This window comes from Bos javanicus, chromosome 18 (genome assembly GCF_032452875.1).
Source record: "Bos javanicus breed banteng chromosome 18, ARS-OSU_banteng_1.0, whole genome shotgun sequence".
Classification (NCBI taxonomy): Eukaryota; Metazoa; Chordata; class Mammalia; order Artiodactyla; family Bovidae; genus Bos; species Bos javanicus.
In genome coordinates, this window is record NC_083885.1 from 14,736,977 (window position 1) to 14,754,717 (window position 17,741).

Sequence of the window (17,741 nt, forward strand, 5' to 3'; positions counted from 1 at the left end):
TGCCACCCTCCGCTAAGACCCGCATTGCTCTTGGGGCCCCCTTCTCATGCTACATCCCCGTATATGACCCACCCCCGTTATGACGTCCCATTCCTCCCAGTTCTAGTAACTGAGCGCCTCACAGCTGGGGCAGGGGCTGCCCCACTCAGTCAGTGTCTGTGAACCACGAGAGGGCCAGGGCAGAGGAGGTTGAGACTGGGGCACTGTGCCCTCACCCAGGCTGCTGGGACCCTCCCTGGGTGAGGATGGGACTGCCAGCTGTCTGCCAGCTGTTTGCCAGTGCCTGCCAGGGTGTGTCCCCCCCATCCTAACCTCAGAATCCTGAAACCAATTAGCGCAGCCAGCCCCCAGCTGGGCCGGGGCTCCACACAGACCTTCTCCTGGTCTGAGTCTCTGCCAGAGGACATTCCGATCCCTGCCTGCTTCAGATCCTCCTGGAGTCGAGCGTACTACACATATAGAACGTGGGCCCCAGCCTCTGGGCCAGGCTGCAGCGAAGATGCCTTCTAGCCCTGGACACAGCTATCACCCTTGACCCCAGCAGTGAGGGCGGGGTGGCATCCCCTCAGGTGCCAGGTTGCTGCTACCAGATGATGCTGTGGGCCTGGAGGGGGGAAGGGGGAGCGTGGCCCAGCCCAGCTATCCTTGTGACGCCCGCCTCCTAACTCAGCCCCCCACTAGATGCCACCAGCCTGTCCGAGGGAACGCCCTCGCCTGTCTGGGGACCCCGACTCCCTGTCATCCAGCCCGGCCCTGTCTGGCCTGCCCTGGGCCTGAGGCCCAGCTTGAGGGTCAGAGGGCGCTGAGTCTGGGTGGGCTGTATGTGCCGGGCACGCCTGCCTCTTGTGTCTGCAGAAACTCAGACCAGCTGACACGTGTGCAGTGTTCACCCCTCCGAGGCGGCCTGTGGAACTCAGGGGCGGGTGCAACTTGAGAAAAACAGAAACAACCCCCCAGGTCTCGTGACCTGAGGGGAGCCCGCCCTCCCGTTCCTGGGGAGCCTGGGCACCAGCACTCGCTGAGCTGCAGGAAGCCTGTCTCCTCCCATCGCGGGAGGGCTGTCTGGTTTACGCAGCACCCGGCAGGACAGCCATTAGTGGATACCTACTGTATGCCTGGTGAGGCCTCTGAGTCTGAGCTGAGGGGACCAGTTCAGGTGCCCGACGGGTGAGTGCATCGCGGGCAGGTGAGGAAAGGGCCTGCTGGGCTGTGGTTCTAGGGGTGAATGGAGGGCCAGGGCCTCTTGGGAGTGTCTCTGGAGCCCCTGAGGGAGGGACCGCTGCTGTGTCCAGTGGACCACGGAGCTCAGAGTGGTGGGGGCAGCCAGTGGGGCTGTACAGTTGACCCTGGACAGTGGGGAGCAGTGGGGACAGAGGGGGACAGAGGGGGCAGAGGGGGACAGAGGGGGACAGAGGGGGCAGAGGGGACAGAGGGGACAGAGGGGGACAGAGGGGGCAGAGGGGGACAGAGGGGGACAGAGGGGGCAGAGGGGGACAGAGGGGACAGAAGGGGACAGAGGGGGCACAGGGGGGACAGAGGGGACAGAAGGGGACAGAGGGGGCACAGGGGGGACAGAGGGGGACAGAGGGGACAGAGGAGGGCAGAAGGGGACAGAGGGGGACAGTGGGGACAGAGGGGACAGAGGGGACAGAGGGGGACAGAGGAGGACAGTGGGGACAGAGGGGAAAGTGGGGGACAGAGGGGACAGTGGGGACAGAGGGGGGCACAGGGGGGACAGAAGGGGACAGGGGGGACATAAGGGGACAGAGGGGGATAGTGGGGGGCTCAGGGGGGACAGAGGGGGACAGAGGGGACAGAGGGGGACAGTGGGAACAGAGGGGGACAGTGGGGGGGCACAGGGGGGACAGAGGGGGACAGTGGGGACAGTGGGAACAGAGGGGGACAATGGGGGGCACAGGGGGGACAGAGGGGGACAGAGGGGACAGAAGGGGACAGAAGGGGACAGTGGGGACAGTGGGAACAGAGGGGGATAGTGGGGGGCACAGGGGGGACAGAGGGGACAGAAGGGGACAGAGGGGAAAGTGGGGACAGAGGGGACAGTGGGGGACAGTAGGGGGCAGAGAAGGACAGTAGGGGGCAGAGGGGGACAGAGGGGGCAGAGGGGGACAGTGGGGACAGTGGGAACAGAGGGGGACAGTGGGGGGGCACAGGGGGGACAGAGGGGGACAGAGGGGCACAGAAGGGGCAGAGGGGAACAGTGGGGACAGAGGGGGACAGAGGGGACAGAGGGGGACAGGGGGGCAGAGGGGGACAGAGGGGACAGTGGGAACAGAGGGGGACAGTGGGGGGCACAGGGGGGACAGAGGGGGACAGAGGGGCACAGAAGGGGCAGAGGGGAACAGTGGGGACAGAGGGGGACAGAGGGGACAGAAGGGGACAGGGGGGACAGAGGGGGACAGGGGGGCAGAGGGGGACAGTGGGGACAGAGGGGGAGGACAGTGGGGACAGAGGGGGCACAGGGGGGACAGAGGGGGACAGTGGGGACAGAGGGGGCAGAGGGGGACAGTGGGGACAGAGGGGGCACAGGGGGGACAGAGGGAGACAGTGGGGACAGAGGGGGCAGAGGGGGACAGAGGGGACAGAGGGGGACAGTGGGGACAGAGGGGGGGACAGTGGGGACAGAGGGGGCACAGGGGGGACAGAGGGGGACAGAGGGGACAGAGGGGGGGACAGTGGGGACAGGGGGGCAGAGGGGGACAGTGGGGACAGAAGGGAAATTGGGGGACAGAGGGTACAGTGGGGGACAGTGGGGGACAGAGGGGGGACAGAGGGGGCAGAGGGGGCAGTGGGGACAGAGTGGGCAGAGGGTGACAGAGGGGGGACAGAGGGGGACAGAAGGGGACAGACGGGGACAGTGGGGACAGAGAGGACAGAGGGGACAGAGGGGGACAGTGGGGACAGAGGGGGCAGAGGGGGACAGAGGGGGGCAGTGGGGACAGAGGGGGCAGAGGGGGACAGAGGGGGCAGAGGGGGACAGAGGGGACAGTGGGGGACCAGGAGGATTGTGGAGAAGCCAGCAGCCTGGACGCACCCTGGGGCTGGGTGGACAGGGGCCATCCGTGAGGGTTGGGGGCAGAGACCTGGGTGGTGGCCTCATGACTGGGCCTGGACAGCCGAGAGGCCTCAAGATGCCTGGACACAGAGGTCACATGGTCTGAAGGGCCTGTACCCAGGGCTCCCCAGGGCACGCCAGCACACCCCATTGCCTCCAGGCCCACTGGGGGTTGCCGCGTTCCAGGCTCTGTGGGTGGTCATGGGGCTGAGGGCCCGGCTGCAGGCCCCGAGATGGACATGGGGGCCGGGTGGGCACAGTGACACAGAGACGAGGGTGCCTGCAAGGCTAAGCCCGTGTGCTGTGTGCGTGACAGGACAGGCCTGGGGTAAGAGTGTGTGTGAACCTGTGGTCACAACCATGCACCTACATATTACTGTGAGTTTATATTGGTGTGCTAAATATGTGTCTGTGTGTGCGTCTGCATCTTGGTGTCTGTGTGTGTCTGATCACATGGGCAAGTCCACATGGGTGTGCTTATAAGCCTGTGCTGTGTCTGCACATGCAGGTCTCATCTGTGATGTCCTGGTGCATACGTGTGCTGGTGTGTGGGTCACAGGAGGTGTTGGCACACTTGCTATGTTGGTGCCTGTTGGGGCACATGCATCTTGACACAGGTGGTTGTGCCAGGGCGCCTGTGTAACTGTGTTTTTGCTCGTGTCTGTTCGCACACACAGGGTGTGTGTTCCTGAAGGGCAGGGGCTGTGCACTCAGGTCCTCCAGGTGCTCTGAGCTGTGTCGGGGCTGCGCCCCTGCAGGCACAGGTGCAGATGGGGGAATCTTGGGGGACCGTCCCAGGAGCCCCGCTGAACACCTGGGCTGCTCTGGGCGGGTTGATGAAGAGCCGGGCAGGCTCTGGCTGCTCCTGGATGCCTCTCTGGCTCCCACCAAAATATAACAGCACTGCTTAGTTTTTGCGTGTTTATTGTCACCGTGTTTCTCCTGATTACGGCAAGTGATGCTGATGTTTCCAATTAATAACATTATTCTCTTCATTTAAATAAAACGTGAAAACATTTTAAGGCAGACAATTAGGCGGCTCCCCTGAGAGCTGAGCAAGCAGCGAGGCTTGGCCATTCTCCCAGGGACCCTGGGGGAAAGCGCATGTCCTCAGCCCGCCATGGACCGGGGGCTTCTTGTTGCCAAGGAGACTGTGGGGCGCCGCCACCCCCAGCAGCCCAAGGTGGTTCGGGTTACTCACCCATTTTACAGACCAGGGCACAGTCACCAACACCGTCACCAGCCGCGAGAGAAGGGCCAGCGTGTCAGCTCTCTGCTGTTGAACAAGCGATCCTCCAAAGCTCCAGCTGGCACTCGGGGGTCTCCGGCATTGCTCACGTTTCCAGACCCAGCAGGGCCAACTGGTCTCTGGCCCAGAGTCTGGCCTCAGCCAGGAGCTGGCAGGGGGCCATGGCCAGCCGTCAGCTGGGAGGAGCTGGGCTGGTGGCTGCATCCCCCATGGTGTGTCCAGGACAGGAGCCAGATGGCAGCACGGAAGTCACGCCGGCCGCTTTCTCTGCGGGTCGAGCCGGTTGCTTCTCCTCTTGGCAAGGAGGATGGACAGGCAAGTGCTGCCAGTTCTGGAACACGCAGTCGGCCACACAGGAGCGTGAACCCCGGGCGGCCTGTTCCAAGCTTGTGCTCTCAACAAAGCCTAGTCCCACCTCCTGAGAGAGTCTCTAAAATCAAAGGACCTGGGCCAGGCCGTCGAGCCCACTCTGTCCCTGAGGCTTATGTCACGGGGTGCCAGCACAGGAGGAAACAGAGATGCCGTGAAAATCCTCCACAGCTACACCCACTGCAGCCCTTAGGTCAGAGGTGGGCCTGAGACGGGCATTTCCTTGCCATGTCCCTCCAGGTGGCAGGAAATGACTCAGGCAGAACCTGCAGTGTCCCAGAGAGAAAGGGTCCTTGACTGGCAGATTCAGCCAGTTTGGGGGAATAACTTAGATGGAGACGGCCTCTTCAGGAGCATTTACAGAAGGGGGGGGCAGGGGTGCAGATGGCAGGGGCCCATCAGAAACCAGAGGGGAGCTCAACTTAGATGTCACAGGAGCGGGTAGGCGTGAGAGACACGGGTAAAATCAGACTTATGGATGGCTGGATGGTGGACAGGCTGACCCCCGGTGCCCACGGACACAGATGGACAGTCCTGGTTGGTCCATGGCCAGGCTGACTCCAGGGAAAAAGACACGGTGGAGTGTCCCTAAAAATATGTTTGTTTTGAGAATCAGGGTTGCTGTGATGTGCTCATGTTAGATTCTGACATGAAGGGCCCCCTCTTGCTTCGGGAGGCTCTGGTATCCAGCAGTTTGCCTACTGCATGAAGTGACAAAGACCTCCAGCTGGTTGAGGACAGTCTGCATATGCGATGAAAGGTTGAATACACAATGGAGGAAAGGGGTCCAGAGGAAACATTATCATCCAGTAAACAGGAGAAAAGAAAACAGAACTACCAACTGACACGAGATAATATTGCTTCCATATAAGAACAAGGAGCAAAGGGAAACAGAAACCCACCACCAACAGAAACACAAGACGGCACTTTGGGAGGTTAAGTATGTAATTTCTGAAAGACAGCTGGGTGAAAGTGTTTAAATTCAGAAACAAGGAAACTTATAGAATAAATTCAAAGAATATTCCATTCATAAATTCACAGAATAGAAATGCACAGAATAAAAGCACAAGAAAACCTAAAACAGGAGAGAAAAACACAAGAGTCAAATAGGAGCAGTGCCAGAGGTCCAGCATCCGACTGAACACGCTGCCTGGGAGCAGACAGAGGAGGAATCCAGGGCGTGTTCTGGGACCAGCGGCAGAGCCAGCGACCCCGCATGAGGAGCTGGTCAGATGAAAACAGTCTCCAGTGAGGCACGTCCCTGAGAAAGTGCAGAGCCAAGGAGGAAGAGGTAGCTCAAGGAGACTGTGCAAGAAGGCAACAAGCTGCCTACAAAGAAATGAATCCTCAGCAATAGTGCATTGTGGATAGCCCTTCACTTTCAAGAGGAAACAGGTTACGATCCAGAAGTGCAAGGCCAGCAAACCTGTTGCTCAGTTATGAGGGCATAATAATGTCAAGTGCAAACATTCCAGGGCTTGGAAGTTTTCCCAGCACCACTTCCAGGGGTGGTTTGGGAAACAGCTCTAGCGAAACAGGATGTAACCCTAGAGGCGGAGGGTCCAACGCAGAAATTCAAAGGGAACCGTGGACCCGAAGCTGGGCACTGGGAGGAGGCCCAGAGAGTGGAAGACTGTCAGGCAATCAGAGACCCCAGGATGAACAATCGACTTGAGCAGACACATTCAGGTGTGAGTGCGGGGCCTGACCCACGGGTCCACAGGTTGGCACTCCCAGCAGGGGGGCCCAAGATGACTTCTGTTCGCAGACAGATGCCACGGCTGAGAAGTCTGACCACGTGCCCAAGCAGCCTGACCCCGAGCCCCACCAAGGGACACAGGCTGTGAGTTACTGGAGGGAGGAGGCGGAATGGACCCCGCACAGCACGAGCCCTCCTGGGTATAGACTTGGGTATAGACGACACCCCTTGGCTGTCATCTTCCGGGGCTATCATCCTGGAAATCCTCTCATGTTTGAACAAGGGTGTACCCGGCCCTCCCATGGGTGTAGTTGAGTGTCCTTGAGTCTTGTGTTTCTTGGGTCACCCAAGGACGTATGGTCATGCCCACAGCTTAACTCCTGGAAATGTGTTCTCTGTCATCAACTTGCAAGAGTCATCTGCAGCTGAAGTCCCGGAACTGAATGTGAATGACCCGGTAAGACCAGCCCTGTGGAACCCAGCAACCCCGAGGAGCCAGAGTTGCCCACCAGAACCAGGATGCTGGCCCAGCCCTGGGACAAGGATCACTGATTCACCCATTCCAGCAGCTCCTGGGAGCATCCTCAAACTGCCCCACCTAAGAGACCTGAGATGGTCCTCAAACAGATCCATCTGAGAGACCTGTGTGAGCCTCTAGTTCTAAGGAAGTACAAACACTCCAGGCTTCTGACCCCAAGCCCCCGTGTCCAACCTGCAGCTGAGCGTGGGTCACAGTGCTGTCCGCAGGACCAGGGTGGGGTGTGGAGGGAGCACCCCTGTGGTGCTGTGCTCCACTGTCTGTGGAAAGTAACATAAACTACTTGACAGGCAAACCGAGAGGTGCATTCAAGGACGCAAAATTGAATCTTGTTTGCAGACCTCAGGCACTGAGTCCTAGGGGCGGGCGTGGAGGTAACCGGCCCTCCCCGCCTCTTCTCCTGTCCTCTGGGCAGCAGCTCCGCCCCTGGGGTTTTACTGCACCTGGGCTGGCCCGGACAATGACGCCCAGCCTCAGACAGCGACGCCCAGCCATGGGGTCCAGGAACTCCCATCTTCCCACCCTCACAGGGAATGCGCTGATTACTGATAAACGGGAGGTTGGGCAGCGATCACCTGGACCAAAGGCCTCTGTCTTCTGGCAGGACAGCTGGTCAGGACAGACGCACAGCAGCGGCAGGCAGCGGGTGCCCAGGGACAGTGCCATGTGGATCGGCTGGTGGCTCTGGCCCCTGGTGGCCGTCTGCACTGCAGACCAGTTCCGGGACAATGCGGTGAGACTCATGCAGAGCACGCCTGTCATTGACGGGTAAGCAGCCACTCGGGACGGGTCTGGGGTCTGGGCTGGGGGAGCTGTGATCAAGGCTCATGTGACCTGAGACAGGCACTGCCCTGTCTCCTCGAGACTCGGTCTCTCCAACTGAAACATGGCCTTTGCTCTTTGCTGAACTCTTTGTGGGCTCTCAGGGCCACAAAGACTTCAGCAGAGGAGGGTCTGTGGGAACGGAGCAGGAAGGGGGTAAGTGGTGAGGCCCTGGCATCTCAGCAGCTCCCGGGGCACCTGAGCCCAACCTGAACCTCCTGGGGGCTGGATCCCAGCTCCGGAAAGGGGGGCTGGGGGCCCTACCTCACAGGAAGGGCAGGGAGGGTGTCACTGGGGAGACCCTGCTGGCCCTCTTGACCCTTCTTCTTGAGGTCCTCTTGTCAGACCCCCCAACCCCGTCCACCTGGCGTGACCCCATCAAATCCCAGCTTGACCTCACCGAGGCATGTTGGCCTTCAGTGCCCCAGACAAGCTCCTGGGCACCCACTCCCACGGGTACCATTCCAGCCAAGACCCTAGAGACACCTTGTCCGTCCTTCATGTTGCGGCCAACCTGGGCCTGCCGGTCCCCTTCAGTTACCCTCCCCCACCACCCCACCCCCTGCTTGGGGTCACGCCTGCATCTCTGACCGTCCCCTCCTCCCACAGTCTCAAGGTCAGGTCTCACACTGCAGCCAGTGGGAGGCTTGGAGACCCAAGTCCCACCCCTGTCCTTCAAGATACCCCCTGCCGTGACTCCCACTAAGCTTGGAACAATAAAAACAAACAAGGAAAAAAAAGTCCTCACAGCTGCCCCTGGGGCCCCTCGATGCTGCAGGCAAGCCTGGCCAGGCCCCCTCCCCTGATCCTGGCCCTAGTTCCTCGGGGACTTCCAGAGCCCTGGGAAGGACACCACCTGCATACACACTCCCGCCCCGCCTGCTCTCCTGCCCGCCTGCCTGCCGTGCTGCCCGGCACACTGGCTGCACGCAGCCCAGAGAAGCAGTATCTGGTGTGCAGTGGCTCTTGGGTGCCGGGAAGGCTAGGAGAACACTACATGCTGCTGGGTTTTGTTGGACAAAAGCTCTACATGAAAAGCAAAGAAAGTGAGTGTCTTGTCACATAAGACCTGCCTGGAGCTGCAGGGTAGCCCTAGAGAAGGAAGTGGCCATCAAGGGTCAGTGTGCACACCACCTTCCCTCCCTCCCACAGCCCTCCCCTGACCACTCTCCTTCCCATGCTTCCTGGCCCTCCTGTCCCCCTGCTCGCTGCTCGCCTGCCCCACAGGTACAGAGAGCTTTCTGCAGAGGCTGCTGCCCTTGGCTCGCAACTCGGAGGCCCTTCTGTCTCACAGGTCCAGGTTCAGGGACTGGGCATCCCATGCCAGCAAGCATAGATAGATGATGCCAACAGAATGAACCAGGGAAGCTGTTCATTCTGGAGGACTCAGGGCAGCTGGGCACAGGGAGAGGGGATTGAGTCTAGGTAATGGAGCTGTCCAGAGGTCCATGTGAGGGGTAAGATGGCTCACAGAGCCCAGACAGCCAGGAGTACTCAGGACGCTGTGATCTGGGATTATCCAAAGTCTTAGAAAACTACAACGAGGCTGACAAAATCAAAAGCAGTGTAGCTAAGAGACACAAAGAAGTAGCTTTAACAACAGAAAAGTGCAGAAGAAGCCCTGGCACAGCATTCCACAATAGTGCAGCCACCATTCCCACAGTTACCTCATGATTTAATATAGCTGCACCAGCTCCAGCCATCACATCTGTATGCCAGAGCTGGTCTAAGTGTGCATTTGGTTGTCCTTTCTAGCACTGTCCAGCACTAGGAACCCTCTCCTCCCTACTTTTAGTAGAATGGAAGAGTCCTCTATCATGTCTGAGGATGCTCCCAGGCCACAGAGATAAGGAGAGAGGCTCCACAAGGCTCCAAAAGGTGGTATTGCCCACAGAGCAGAGACCTACAAAGGGAGGAGAGGCTGAGGGAAGGAAGGAGGAACAAAGTGGAGGCAGTTGGAAGGTGGGGCTGGACTTCTTAGACCAGCAAAGGAGTAAAGTCCTGCCTGGTGGCGCTGCCCCAGGGACAGCACCCCCCAATCCTGCAATGAGGTGATGACCCCGCCTCACTGGAGTTCATCCACCTCTCATTCAACAAAGGCCATGCCCAGTGGGCAAATCTCAGAATTTGCAGAAAACACAGCTGGGGTGGGAGCCCCACCCATGGCACCTGGGGCAGCTTCCACAGTCTGGAGCCCCCTAGGGTGGGGCCCAGGGAGCCCTCACTTCCCACCGGCAGGAAGACCCACCCCAGGGGGCTGGACAACCTGGGCCACCCACCGCAGTGTTAACGGTATAGTGATTGATCCGCACTAGGCAGACATGAGGAGGGAGCGGAGCTGGGGATGGGGCAGGGTCCTGGGGACAGTGGGCCTGGCTGCAGAGCTGCAGAGGAGGCCTGGATGGGAGGGCTCCCAGTGGGAGTAAGGCCCTCTCCAGGTGTTCCCGTTGTCACCAGACCAGGGATGCAGACGGGCGGCTCCCTGCACGGCTCCCTCAATGTCCCATGCGTGTGTGCACACAAGCTGATGAAAGCCAGACGGAGGGTCCGGGCTGGGCCTGGGACTCTGTTTCTCTCATCAGGTCCCAAGGTCCGAGGCCACTTCCAGCATCTGGAGATCGTGGGTCCCAGCGGCCTCTCTTCTGGGGCTGCTCCTGATCCCCCTGTCAGTTCCTGGGGCCAGGGAGAAGGTGCCCCAGCCCCACCGGTGCCCACTCCCCAGCGGCTGATAGCCCCCAGCGCCCCCTGCGCCATCTCCTCGGGGTCCGGTCGGGTCCTCTCCGCCCTTCCCACCTCCCTCTCTGCCCCACCCCCACCTCCAATGCACTCTCCGCCTCCTGGCTCCTGGGAAGACTTTAGAGGGCCTGTCTTTTGGAAGCATAGAGGATCTTCTTGGAAATGGTGCGAGACTGTGCCCAGGGACAGAGGCAGAGAGGGTCTGCGGGGCGAGCGGAGGTGCGGAGGGAGCCCCAAATTCCGCGTTGGCGAGCTGCTCCGTTGCCACCCTCCCCCAGGGAAGGCCACGCCCCTCACTTCCCCCTGCCCCTGCAAGGGGAGATTTCAACTCCTTTTTTTGGCCACGCCCGAAGGCGGGGTCTTAGTTCCCCGCTGAGGGATGGAACCTGCGCCCCTGCATTGGAAGCTCGGAGTCGTAACCACTGGATCGCCGGGAGTCCTAGAATTTAGTCTTTAATCTGTGAAATCTCACCGAGGCCCTACACCCAGTAACCCCATGGCAACCAGTCTTATCCATGGAGATTGTTTTAACCGTCCGGCCCCCCCTCCACGCCCCCCACGATTTTGAAGCCAAGTCAGTGTGCGCCCTCCTTTTTCCCCAGTGGAAGGCTCGGGGAGAGAAGTCCTGTCCCCTTAGTGCTCAGCTCGCTGACCTGGCCTGGGGGTGGGGCCGGCTGAGAAGCTCACCTGTGCTCAGGTGTGTTCAGGTAACAGTAATCACCCTGGGACCCTCCTAGTTCTCAGCCACTAGAAGAGGAGCCAGAGAAGGGGCAGCCTGCCTGGGAGGAAGCCGTCCTGAAACCCCTGTCCTGACCCCTCCTGGCCCCTCCAGGCACAATGACCTGCCCTGGCAGCTGCTGAAGAGGTTCAACAATCAGCTTCAGGACCCAAGGGCAAACCTGACCAGCCTGAACGGCACGCACACCAACATCCCCAAGCTGAAGGCTGGCTTTGTGGGGGCCCAGGTAGGGTTCAGCCCTGAGCCTGCCCACACGCGGAGCCCACCCGCTCCTCCCTTGGCGCCCCTCACTGGTGGCTGTGTACCTCCCTGGGCCCTTAGCCACCCAGGCTGTGGGGAGGGCTTCTGGGGCGCGAGGGGACCCCCAGGCCTGTAGGGGCAGGGGCAGGGCCTGGGTTCGGACCGCTGGGCTCCCAGCCCCTCCCCACCGTGGCCCCCAGTTCTGGTCTGCGTACACGCCCTGCGACACCCAGAATAAGGATTCGGTGAAGCGGACGCTGGAGCAGATTGATGTCATCCAGCGCATGTGCCAGCTCTACCCCGAGACCTTCCTGTGTGTCACGGACAGCGCAGGTGGGTGCCAGCGCCCTGGGCAGGGGGGCGGGGGCCGTCCTGAGCAGCGCGCTGGGCTGTCCCTTCACGTTGCAGCCCCCACCCCCAGGCATCCAGCAGGCCTTCCAGGAGGGGAAAGTGGCCAGTCTGGTTGGTGTGGAGGGCGGCCACTCCATCGACAGCAGTCTGGGTGTCCTGCGGGCGCTCTACCACCTGGGCATGCGCTACCTGACTCTCACCCACAGCTGCAACACGCCCTGGTGAGCAGCCCTGGGTCGGGTCTAGGGGCAGGGACCCTGGGGTACCTGCTGTCCTCCGAAGAGGCTCGAGGTGGGTGGGTCTGGACAACCACGCTTCCCCTCGGGCTCCCGCTCTCCGCTCTCCCAGGGCCGACAACTGGCTGGTGGACACGGGAGAGGACGAAGCCCAGAGCCAAGGCCTGTCATCCTTCGGGCAGGTGAGTGGAGGCCGGGTCGATGATGAGCCCCAGAAGGTCATGTGAACACAAGTGGGCGCAATGCAGCCTGCCTGGTCCCGGGGTGTCGTCCATGACCCTCTGGGCCGGACAGGTTCCCTGATCCCGTCCCCCCTCAGAGCGTCGTGAAGGAGATGAACCGCCTGGGCGTCATCATCGACTTGGCCCACGTGTCCGTGGCCACCATGGAGGCCGCTCTGCAGCTGTCCAAGGCCCCGGTCATCTTCAGCCACTCCTCGGCATACAGCGTGTGCCGACACCGGCGCAACGTGCCCGACCACGTGCTGCAGCTGGTGGTGAGGGTGGGGCTGCTGCCTCTGCCCCAGGTGGCCCTCGCAGCCTGGCCGCCCTGCCCCCAGCTCCACCCTCTCTCCCTCGCAGAAGCAGACGGGCAGCCTGGTAATGGTGAACTTCTACAATGACTACGTTTCCTGCAAAGCGGAGGCCAACTTGTCCCAAGTGGCAGGTGGGTGGGCTTGAGTGGCGGCGGGCAGGGGTGGGGGTGTCCCTCTTGCGGGGCCTCATGTGCTGCCTCCGTGCAGACCACCTGGACTACATCAAGAAGGTTGCGGGAGCTGGAGCAGTGGGCTTTGGTGGGGACTATGATGGTGTGTCCAGGTAAGGCGAGACCCTGCCCATATGTTGTGGGGAGCGGAGGGCTCCAGGGCTTGGGATGGGGCCCCCGGGCTCCAAGTCCCAGGCTGCAGATTCTGGCTCTCTGTCCACATCTCAGGCTCCCCTCTGGGCTGGAGGACGTGTCCAAGTATCCAGACCTAGTCGCTGAGCTGCTCAGGAGACAGTGGACGGAGGAGGAGGTCAGGGGTGCCCTGGCTGAAAACCTACTAAGGGTCTTCAAAGCAGTGGAGCAGGTGAGGAGGGACTGCCATGCTCCCGTCCCCCAACCCCCGAGCTTCTCCTGCCCTCAGTTAGGCAGCTGACCTGTGTCTGTCCCCAGGCTAGCGATCACAAGCAGGCTCCTGGAGAGGAGCCCATCCCACTGGGCCAGCTGGAGGCTTCCTGCAGGACCAACTATGGCTACTCAGGGGCCCCCAGCCTCCACCTCCAGCCAGGGACCCTGCTGGCCTCCCTTGTGACCCTCCTCCTCAGCCTGTGTCTTCTCTGACACTTTGGGGGCTGGAATGGCCATGATTCCCTGTGCACTCAAGTCTGCCCGGTCCTGGGAAGGCTGCAGGACTCCTTGGGCAGCACAATATGCAGGCACAGCTGGACCCTCAATAAAGGCACCGAGCCTTCAACTCTTATGTCATTGGCAACCGTAGCCCTGGAGGGGCCTCTGGCTGGACACCTGGACACATGAGGGCCCAAGTCCTGAAGGTCATGGCCAGCGGGCTCAGGGTCTGAGAAACTGTGTGGACGTTGCTGGAGGCTCTTTAAAAACACAGTCCAGGCTTCAGTTGCCACCTCCTCACACGCACTTGTACATAGGCACACACACAAACACACATGCATGCATGCTCATGTGTGCACACCTGCATCCCACACCCTCATATCCTCACTCATGCATGCACATATATACTCCCAATGCATTCACACTCGTGTGTCCACCCTTGGGCCAGACTCTCTTGGTATAAAGGTCTGGAGCTGGGAGGCTCGCAGCCCCGCGGAGTCTCCTCACACACGGTAAACACAGATTCTACAGGGCAGGGCTTCCCACCTGGGCTCAGCACCTCCCCAGCCTGGTCATTCGGTGGATGTGTCTTGAGATGAATAACTTAGCGGGTGACAGACTCCAGACAAGACCACCAACATGTCCCTGCTGGTGCTTTTCCAGGCCAGAGCCCCCGAGAACACTGCTACCAACTCGTGCCTGCCAGCCAGCTGGCACCCTCTCAGGGAGGTCTAAAGTCACAAGCTGGGACGCTGTAGGTATTTGCTGACACTTGGGATCAGTTTAATGTTAAAGGAGGAAGGACTCAAATCAAAGGTTTTTGTCCTGAGTTGGCCAGTTATTCCAACTGCCCCAGCTGCTGCCACTGATTTACCTAGCTGGGCTGGAGGAGGCAGGAGGGGACCTTGGTGGGCTGCAGGTGGGCAGGCCTAAGTTTGCTAATGGGAAGGGATTTTCTCACAAGAAATGCTTTAAATCCATCTGAAATCACCTTCATCACAATGGAACCACACCCAGAGGCAACAGATCAAGTGCTGTCCCCAGAATCTGGTTCTAGAAATCTTTCTGCTTGCGCCTCATTCACCCTTGGAGCTGCAGGCCACAGCCTTTCCCGGGGCTCCTGGTAATGGGCTCCATGGAGGCAGGTGCCATGCCTGAGCCAGCAGTGTGGAGTCCGTTCTGGAGCCCCTGAAGGGCCGTCTCCCTGGGCAGAGCCCATATCAGCCATTCTGCAACTGACCTCAAATGGCCTTGGCCTGAAGAACAGCTTGAAGAGAGGCTTGGGTTCCCAGCCAGAGATTGGGCTGGGTTGTGGAGATGAGAGCACCAGGTTCTAGCCACTAGACCAGTGGTCAGTGGCAAAAGGCCCTGGCCCTTCAGCTTCTCAGGGAAGAATTTCCACAAAGACAGAAAGTAGTGAAACGAGTATTTATTAAGAGGGAGAAGAGCACAGTATGTGTGGACAAGCACACAAGCGGACTCAGAGAGAGGGGCTGCCCCTGAGCTGCACCCTCCTGGCAGATTTCCTTTTATGGGGCACTTATTCTGGATTTCCTTTAGTCATTCTGATTTTCCTGGTTCAGAGTTCATATTTGGTATATCTCAGGATCCTCCCGTGAGTGCGTGCCTCTCATAGCTAAGATGGATCCTACTGATAAGGCTTCTGGGTAAAACATCCCTTGACATGACTCCTCTTTGGCTTCTAAGGAGGCTTTTCTGTACATGTGTGGTCTGGGTGGTTTATTAGGGCCCAGCCTCCTCCCTTAATTGCCCTGCTATTCTTGTTTTGGAGTTTCCCTCAAGAGAGTATGAATCTCCAATTGCTTTACCCTGGTTGTTGTTGGTGGGGTGGGGGTGGGGGGTTGCCCATCTGCCTCCTGCTTCACAACCAGGAAACAAGGAGTCTCAGGCCTGGTTCAAACCAAGGTGTGCTCGAAGCAGGGACAAGGGGTGGCCCAGAGCCACAAGTGGTCACTCTGGCAGGCGGATGGGCACAGAGGGCAGGGACCTAACTGCGGTTCTGACTTCAGAACCCTGTTAGGGGTTCACATGTCCTCAAAACTGATCAAGAGCAGACAGACTGAAGCACTGCCCCCCACCCCCAACATGAACCATTGAATCTAACAGACTGCCCAGAAGGCTTGGCTGAGAGCAGGGCCTTTTGACAATGCACCAGGGGCCCCAGCAGAGTGGCTGCACAAACTCTGTCCTCTGGTGGGCAAGAGCGTCTCACAGGGGTGCAGCCAGCTGGGCAGACTAGTTTCTGGAGCACACAGGGGCTACCCGGGGGTAGTTTCGGGGTACACAGGAGGCTGCCTGGATGGGGTTCCAGTGAGTACAGAGAGGGGCACACAGCGGCAGGGTGCACCATTCGGGGTCTGGGGCACACAGGGGCCATGCTATTGTGCCTCACATTTTCAGGTGCACACAAGGCTCTGCACGGAAGTAGTTTCTGGCTCTCACACGGGGGTGTCTGGAGGCAGTTTCTGGAGCACCGAGGGGGTTGTTGAAGGAAGGTATCTTCTGGTTCGTTCAGAGTAACGCCTGGAGGTCATTTCTGGTGTACAATGGGGCGCAGGAGCATCGTTTCTAGTTCGCGTCGGGGTGGTGCCCGAACGTCCTTTCTGGTGTACACAGGAACTGCCCTGACGTAGTTTCGGGCACACCGGTTGCTGCCCGCATGTGGTTTCCATGAGTACAGAGGGGCTCAGGGGCGCAGTTTCTGGAACTCAGAAGGCGGCTGTACACCAATCTGGTTCTGACGCACACATAGGGGCATACTGTAGTGTTTCAACGTGTCCACTGGAGGGCACACCAACATGCTTTCTGGTACAAACCTGGGGCCCACGGGCACAGTGCCGTCCACAGATGTGGTTTCGGGTGTACACAGGAGTTGCCCGGAGGTAGTTTCTGATACACACATAAAGTGCCCGGACACGGTTTCTGGAGCACACAGAGGGATGTAACGAACTGATTCCCGCACAGATATAGTGGCATGCTATTGTGTCTAACATGTCCACAAGAGGGCGCACAAACATGCTTTCGGTACACACCTGGGTGTCCTCAGACATAGTTTGTGCCCCCACCGTGGGGGCGAACGGATGTGGTTTCTGGTGCACATAAGGGGTTGCCCAGACGTTTATGATGCACACAGGAAGTGCCCGAAGGTTATTTATGATACACAGGAAGTGACCGGACGTATACCTGAGCATAGATTGTGGCATGCTGTCGTGCCTAACGTGTCCACTGGAGGGCGCACTGACATGCTATTCACGGATACATGGGTGCCCAAAGACCGGGTTTCTGTGCCTGCAGTGGGGGCGAACTGATGTGGTTTCTGGTATAATAAGGGGTGCCCACACGTTGTTTCTGATGCACATAGAGCGATGCAACAATATGATTCCTATGCCATGCTGTGCCTAAAATGTCTACAGGAGAGCACCCACAGACCTGGTTTCTGCGTGAACACGGGGTGAATGGATGGGGTTTCAGGTGCAGATAAAAGGGTGCCGGAATGTTTATGATACGCACTGCTAAACTGCTAAGTCACTTCAGTCGTGTCCGACTCTGTGCGACCCCATAGACGGCAGCCCACCAGGCTCCCCGTCCCTGGGATTCTCCAGGCAAGAACACTGGAGTGGGTTGCCATTTCCTTCTTCAATGCCATGAAAGTGAAAAGTCAAAGTGAAGTCTCTCAGTCGTGTCAGACCCTTAGCGACCCCATGGACTGCAGCCTACCAGTCTCCTCCGTCCATGAGATTTTCCAGGCAAGAGTACTGGAGTGGGGTGCCATTGCCTTCTCCGATGATCTGCACAGGACGTACCAAGACTATATATGAAACACACAGGAAGTGGCCGGAGACTATTTACGATGGACACAGGAAGTGACCGGACGTTGTTTCTGGAGCACACAGGAAGTGCCTGGATGGATTTTTGTACATATATAGGGGCACGCTGGAGAAGGCAATGGCACCCCACTCCAGTACTCTTGCCTGGGAAATCCCATGGATGGAAGAGCCTGGTAGGCTGCCGTCTATGGGGTCGCACAGAGTCGGACACGACTGAAGTGGCTTAGCTTAGCTTAGCTTAGGGGTACGCTGTTGTGCCTAGCGTGTACACAGAGGGCGAAGGAACACGCTTTTGGCACACGCATGGGTCCCCGTAGACCTGGTTTCCGTGCCCACAGTGGGGGAGTACGGATGTGGTTTCTACTCCACATAAGGGAGTGTTCGCACGTTGTTCCTGATGCATAGAGGAAGTGCCCGGACGTTGTTTCTGGTGCACCGGAAGTGATGCAACAATCTCATTCCCGAGCATATATACAATGGAATGTTGTCGTGCCTAACGTGTCCATAAGAAG

The 17,741-nt window shown here is 59.3% G+C and overlaps 1 protein-coding gene across 4 annotated transcripts; it reads left to right on the forward strand.

The window, feature by feature from the left end:
- The first annotated feature begins 999 nt into the window (after window positions 1-999).
- On the forward strand, window positions 1,000-14,427 carry DPEP1 (dipeptidase 1). Of its 4 annotated transcripts, none has more exons than XM_061387066.1 (12): window positions 1,000-1,167; window positions 6,763-6,847; window positions 7,533-7,696; window positions 11,319-11,451; window positions 11,666-11,798; window positions 11,887-12,037; window positions 12,165-12,234; window positions 12,372-12,548; window positions 12,634-12,718; window positions 12,795-12,870; window positions 12,986-13,121; window positions 13,208-13,508. In XM_061387066.1, exons 1-12 carry the CDS (start codon window positions 1,112-1,114, stop codon window positions 13,373-13,375), a joined length of 1,434 nt encoding a protein of 477 aa, XP_061243050.1. In that variant the 5' UTR covers window positions 1,000-1,111; the 3' UTR covers window positions 13,376-13,508. The 4 variants fall into 4 exon arrangements, with proteins under 4 accessions (XP_061243050.1, XP_061243052.1, XP_061243051.1 ...); XM_061387065.1 differs by lacking the exons at window positions 1,000-1,167; window positions 13,208-13,508 and adding exons at window positions 6,520-6,534; window positions 14,045-14,427; XM_061387068.1 differs by lacking the exon at window positions 6,763-6,847.
- The last annotated feature ends 3,314 nt before the right edge of the window (window positions 14,428-17,741 follow it).

Coding starts and splice junctions, on each gene's coding strand:
- DPEP1 (XM_061387066.1), top strand. CDS start 1,112: ATGCCTGGTGAGGCCTCTGAGTCTGAGCTGAGGGGACCAGTTCAGGTG. Junction 7,697..11,318: donor AGCACGCCTGTCATTGACGG/GTAAGCAGCCAC, acceptor TGGCCCCTCCAG/GCACAATGACCTGCCCTGGC. Junction 11,799..11,886: donor GTGTGTCACGGACAGCGCAG/GTGGGTGCCAGC, acceptor CCCCACCCCCAG/GCATCCAGCAGGCCTTCCAG.